General features: G+C 48.1%; 1 protein-coding gene across 1 annotated transcript in view; it reads left to right on the forward strand.

Moving 5' to 3' along the window:
- Positions 1-73: 73 nt before the first annotated feature.
- Positions 74-6,335, forward strand: part of KIF3B (kinesin family member 3B) — a 10,798-nt gene continuing 4,536 nt past the window's right edge. The window contains exons 1-4 of the mRNA XM_027895019.1: positions 74-131; positions 3,350-4,788; positions 5,379-5,480; positions 6,191-6,313. Coding sequence (XP_027750820.1) covers positions 3,406-4,788; positions 5,379-5,480; positions 6,191-6,313 — 1,608 coding nt within the window. The 5' untranslated portion in view covers positions 74-131; positions 3,350-3,405. The remainder of the gene's footprint in view (positions 132-3,349; positions 4,789-5,378; positions 5,481-6,190; positions 6,314-6,335) is intronic.

Consider the following 6,335-nt stretch of genomic DNA (forward strand, 5'->3'; position numbering starts at 1 on the left):
TGCCGGTTCCCGGCGGGCGCGGGGCGGGGCGGGCCGGGCGCGGCCGTTGCCAGGGAAGCGCGTCACGGGCGGGCGGGGCGGCCGCGCCGCTTCCGGGCCCGCGGCCGGGCGGCTCCATGGTGACGGCGCAGGTGAGTCCGGCCCGGCCCCGCGCCTCGCCCCGAGCGGGCACAACCCCCCCCTCCCCGGCCCGGCTCGAGAAGGGGCACAACCCGGCGCCTTTGGGCCGCCCCCGCTGCCGCGGCCCCCGGGCAGTTAGTGGGCGAGGCGGCGGGGCTCGCCCGCGGCCGGGCTGCGCTTGGCGATGCCGCGTTCGGGTGGGTGCTCCTTCCCCCTCGCCCTCGGATGGCGGTGCTTCCCTGCCGCGGTTCTTTCTCCTCCTTTCCGCGCTGTCCGCGTCCCCCGAGCGCCCTCGGGTCCCCTTTTCCCTGCGGCAGCGCCCGGTGTCGCAGCCGCGAGGGCGGCGGGTGATGCTCGGGTGGGTCGGCCACGGTGCCGGCTCCCCGCGGGGAGGAGACACCCGTGGGGTGACAGCGATGACAGAGGTGACCGCAGGTGACCCACAGGCGCTGGGTGTAATCGTGGCACGCCGCGGCAGTCCCGGGGTCCTGCCCGTGGCGGTCCCGACCGTCCTGCGGAGGGTTCGGTGGGGAGGCGAGAGGAGAAACAGCAGCACAAGGGAGGGTTTGGGTTGGGGTAGGGGGGTCATAACCGGGGCCTTGTGAACCTGCACGTGTTTGAAAGGTTTAAACGGCGAGGAGCAATGGGATGTTTCGAGTGGTATACCTGGGGATGTGAGGAGATGCAAGGGAAGGGTTTGGGCAGCTGCAAGGAAATCTTTCTGGGATGTTTAATCTTAAGGTAGGAAGTGGAGAGAAGTCAGGACCTGTCTGGGCAGGCGGCTGGGGACAGTGTGCCTGGGGCACAGCCAGCCAAGCCAGCACCTCCCAACGCTGGAAGTTTCTGAGGAGAGGTGGCTGCCCCAGCTTGCATTCAGGTTGTGACGTTGCTTTTTTTTTTTTTTTTTTTTTTTTCTCATGCACAACCTTGTGTTTACTGAAATCAAAATGCTTCCATTTCTGCCCACCCTCCCCTCTTGGGCACATCTTCAAGCCCATCTACCTCAATCTTGACCTTGACATAGGGACCTGCCCCAGGTCACTTTAGGCTGAACTAATTTCATGAAGGAATTCCCCTCTTTGATGGAGAAGAGCGGATGGCACGGCAGCATTCCCAGCTTTCTGGCCGTTCCTGTCCAGCTCAAACATTGCCCTGGAGTTTCTGGGGAATACAAACATTGCCAGCTAATTGGTTTTATTGTTCAGTTACACACTTGGATGAGTCTAAGAAGAACCATAATTTGTTATGCTTCCAGTAAACTTCACTGTGGTAGCTAAAATAATTGGAGATGATTCGTGATAGGTTGTTATGAAAATAGCCCAAATCAGGGGTAAAATCAGTTGTTTGTGACTATAAAAAGAGGCTTGGAAGTGAAATGTGGAAAGGTGTTAAAAGCTGATCAAGCTCATGTTAAGGAGATACACCCAGAAGAGCAGAAAATGTGCAACATAATTTTTGTTCAGTGTGTACCTCTGGCAAGACTAACTACATTCTGATCATGTAATATTTATCACAGTTGCTTACAAAAATGGCACTTCTCAGAGTGGTGTTTTGGATATTCAATATATAAAATAAGTCTGTGTTCTGCTTTTCAGAATTGATGCCTAATTCGAGTATTTACCAGTGTGAACATGCAGATACGTCACACAGTGGCTGTCATGTGACCTTGTCAAAAAAAAAAATTGTCTCTTGTGAATTTGAATTACAGGAATATCCTCGGTAGCTGTGGCAGGAGAAGTGCTTGTTGGTGTATACAATTCCTGAGGATGAGAAGAGGGAGAGTTGCTTTTTGTGACTCTGCCAAGATTTGCCCTCATTTCACATATTCTCTCTGTGCTGGCGTTCTAGAATTCGTGTTTGCTGTGGGTGGGACAGGAAGGTCACCTTTATCTGGAGCTGTCACTTAGGAGGGAAATGATTTTATTCAGTAGCTTCCCAAAATTCCTGCAGCAGTGTGAATTCACTGTGCAGGCTGTAAAGTGAATTCTGGATGAGTGTCCATGTTCCTCATCCCCCTGATAGCTACTGTGTGCTTTCCTGGGAAGGCCAAGGAGCAAGGAGTTTCTTCCCACAAACCCAAGGAAATTCCCAAGGCTGTATTGAGGTTTACTAAACATGGTTTTAACCGTGTTTATTTGTTATTCTTGTGTTATTCTTTGCCAGACTGGATATAGGGCGAGAATTGTTGTGGTTCCTTTCTCATCCTCTAGCTCTGAAGTCCTCTGTCACTTTGTTTGAGGAGCTCTCCTGAGATGTGCAATTATCAAGTAAAAAACAACTGGACAAAATCCATGTTTCCCACGGTTCCAGGTGGGAAGGAAACAGTGAGCACATCCCGAGGAGGCCACACCTGAACGTGTGCCAGCTCTGCCTGGGGTTCCCAGTGTGTGTTGGTTTTACACTTAGTTCCAGTTGACAGAAGGACCTCAGAGGTCTTCTCGAAAGATGTTTTGGAAATAAAAAGGCTTATTAGAAGGCACATGGCATTCCCCAAGCTGTGCCACTGAGATCTGCCTTCTGAGGCTTTAGCAGGAACACAGGCTTTTTTGTTCCATTTTCAAAGGCAGCTCATCGTGCTGGTCACTGGGGAATGCACCAAGTGTGTCCTTTCTCTCTACACAGTCGTGATCTTTGAACTGGGTTTATGCAATGTAAGTTTAAGTTGATGCTGAATCCTGTAAACCTGATGCAGCTGGAACACCAGAGCAGGAGCGTGGAGTGATGTCATAGGTCAGTGTGCTTGGGCAGGGCTGGCTTTTGTGGAGAATCCTGGCAGAAGGATAAGGCCAAAAGAAAAAATAATAGCGGAGCTGTGTGCCAGAGAGAGCAAGGCTGCACTAGATTTTCAAAACAGGAGATTTAAAACAAAAGGCCCAGCTGCAAAGAAAATAAATGGCAAAGTATTCTCTTTATAAACAGTTTAAAAAGCATTATGATTATTTTTAAGGGTCAAGAAAAAGGTCTTTACCAGCTGTAAAGATGTGATTTGATGTCGAGAGCTTGTAAAAATGATACCATTTGATGCACAAGCTTTGGTGAAATAATACTGTTTCAGTTCAGGCCTTTTCGGAGTTTTCATGTTGTCCAGTGTTTTAATTCCCCAAAATCCCTTGCAACTTTAATGAATGCAAAATGCTGCCCGAGTAGGTGAGTCGAGTCTTTGGCTTTGTGACCAGTCATCCCCTGCAGAAAACTGCCTTCAGACATTCCTGCTTTGTTTTTGTTTCAGGTTTCTAGCACGGGATCGCCCACCCATCGGATCGCACCAGCCACAGAGCCGCCGTCATGTCCAAGCCAAAGAGCTCCGAGTCCGTGCGGGTGGTGGTGCGCTGCCGGCCCATGAACAGCAAGGAGAAAACTGCTTCCTACGAGAAAGTTGTTAATGTGGATGTCAAGTTAGGGCAGGTCTCAGTGAAGAATCCACGGGGAGCATCTCATGAACTGCCTAAAACTTTCACCTTCGACGCTGTGTATGACTGGAATTCCAAACAGGTCGAACTCTACGATGAGACCTTCAGACCTCTTGTGGACTCTGTTCTGCAAGGGTTTAATGGGACAATCTTTGCCTATGGGCAGACTGGGACAGGGAAAACATATACGATGGAAGGGGTGCGTGGTGATCCCGAGAAGAGAGGGGTCATCCCCAATTCGTTCGATCACATCTTCACCCACATCTCTAGATCTCAAAATCAGCAATACCTAGTTAGAGCCTCTTATTTGGAAATATACCAAGAAGAAATCAGAGACTTGTTATCCAAGGATCAGTCCAAGCGGCTGGAGCTGAAGGAGAGACCGGACACAGGGGTGTTTGTTAAGGATTTGACCACCATTGTTACGAAAAGCGTCAAAGAGATCGAGCACATCATGAATTTGGGGAACCAGAACCGCTCCGTCGGTGCCACCAACATGAACGAACACAGCTCCCGGTCTCATGCCATTTTCCAGATCACCATTGAATGCAGCGAGCTGGGGCTGGACGGGGAGAACCACATCCGAGTGGGGAAGCTCAACCTGGTCGACCTCGCGGGCAGCGAGCGGCAAGCCAAGACCGGGGCACAGGGGGAGAGGCTGAAGGAAGCTACTAAAATCAACCTCTCTCTCTCAGCTCTGGGCAACGTCATCTCTGCCCTGGTAGATGGGAAGAGCACGCACATTCCGTACCGGGACTCCAAGCTGACCAGGTTACTCCAGGACTCGTTAGGTGGCAATGCCAAAACTGTGATGGTGGCCAATATAGGCCCTGCCTCCTACAACGTGGAGGAGACGCTGACCACGCTGAGATACGCCAACCGTGCCAAAAACATCAAGAACAAGCCGCAGGTCAACGAGGATCCCAAGGAGGCTCTGCTACGAGAATTCCAGGAAGAGATCGCTCGACTCAAGGCACAGCTGGAAAAACGGTCTATTGGCAAGAGAAAGAGGAGGGAAAGGAGGAGAGATGGTGGGGAAGAGGAGGAGGACACCGAAGAGGGTGAGGACGAAGGAAATGACAAAGATGACTACTGGAGGGAGCAACAAGAAAAGCTGGAGATTGAGAAGAAGGCTATAGTTGAGGATCACAGCTTGGTAGCAGAAGAAAAGATGAGGCTGCTGAAAGAGAAGGAGAAGAAAATGGAGGACCTGAAGCGAGAGAAGGAAGCCACGGAGGCGCTGAGTACTAAAATCAAGGTAGAATTCCTCCGTGTGGTACTCTTTGAAAGCAATTTCTCTAGGCTTTGGGGAGAATGGAGGGTTTCCCAATTTGGAAAGATATTTCACAGAAAGTTTCCAGGGTAGTGATTTTGTGTTTAGATTGGAAGATTTTAAAATAAGCTCTTCCTAGCCAGAAGTTGAAATTTCCACCATTAATATCACGTTTTAATAATTCATGAGTTGTTTCATTGTTCTTATGTGCTGATGCTGTGGGATCTTGAGAAGCTGGCACAACAGAATGTGATGATGCATCTTTTCACAAGCTGTGGCACAAAAAAATGCCTCATTCTGTCAGAGATCATTAAAAAGTTCTTTACAGGGGGGAGTACACGTTTTGGTTCTCCAGCTTTGCCCCACGTTGCAGCAGTGCCTAATTCTAAGCAAGTTACTGTTCCATTAATCCCACAGTTTTATAGGAATTTTAAGAAATAGCAATTCTTGTAGCAGCTGCCTTGAAGGAGAAGGTTAAATAAGGGAGCTGCCCTGAAGGAGTTGTATCCATAGGAGAGAAAGTTACATTCTGTGGTCACTGAGAGAAACTTCTGACCTTGGTTTTTTCCTTTCAGACAATGGAAAGCAAGCTCCTGGTGGGAGGGAAAAACATTGTGGATCACACAAATGAACAGCAGAAAATCCTGGAACAGAAACGACAGGAAATTGCAGAACAGGTACAAGGAAGGAGATTTGTTATTTTGTATAAAAATCCTTGCTGTGGAACCTTTATAAAACATTGTGTCAGGGGAAACTATCAGAAAATTTTCCCAGGGTTAACCTTAAAATTGGTTTAATGGCCATCATTTATCTGAAAAGAAGGGGGAAGGGCTTGTGTCCTACTTGTCATTGTTTGAAATATGTAGAGAAAGGTTATGATAGTTTTCTTCTAGCTCTTCATGTTAAAGACTCATGTCCTCTCTTTGATTGGAGCTGTCTGTAAGTGAAGAAATAATTGTAAGATCTCCAAGAGTACCAGTTCAGCCATCAGCTCCAAGGAGGGATGTTTACTTTGGGTTAAAAAGTTTAATTTTATAAATTTTTTTCTATTTTTCATGCAGTTTCTGTTGGTGATTTTTAAATGCAATGACTAGTATGATTGATAAAAAGAAAATTAAAAAAAAAAAAAAGCACAAAATGTAAGATGACATTTCTTTAGTTGAAGCTTGAGCACTGATTCACAGTATCTGACTTAAGTAGCAAAATAAGGACAAAGAAGAGTCAGTGCTTCTGGTATTTCTAAGGCAAGAGATAGGAAGAATTCGAAGCCAAAGGAAAAGCCCTGGAGGGCAGGGCAGTAAACCCATCCTGAGGGTTGGTTTCACGTGTGTCAGCTGGAGGTGACAAGTTAATTGTGGCCTTTAATTCCCTATGTCACGTCCTTCAGAAACGTCGGGAGCGAGAAATCCAACAACAGATGGAAAGTCGGGACGAGGAAACACTAGAGCTGAAGGAGACCTACAGTTCCCTTCAGCAAGAGGTGGACATAAAGACCAAAAAACTCAAAAAGGTAAAAAAAAAAAAAAAAAAAA

The sequence above is a fragment of the Empidonax traillii genome, unplaced genomic scaffold, assembly GCF_003031625.1.
Source record: "Empidonax traillii isolate 1590-97213 ecotype Southwest subspecies unplaced genomic scaffold, ASM303162v1 scaffold448:size1359114, whole genome shotgun sequence".
NCBI classification, from domain to species: Eukaryota; Metazoa; Chordata; class Aves; order Passeriformes; family Tyrannidae; genus Empidonax; species Empidonax traillii.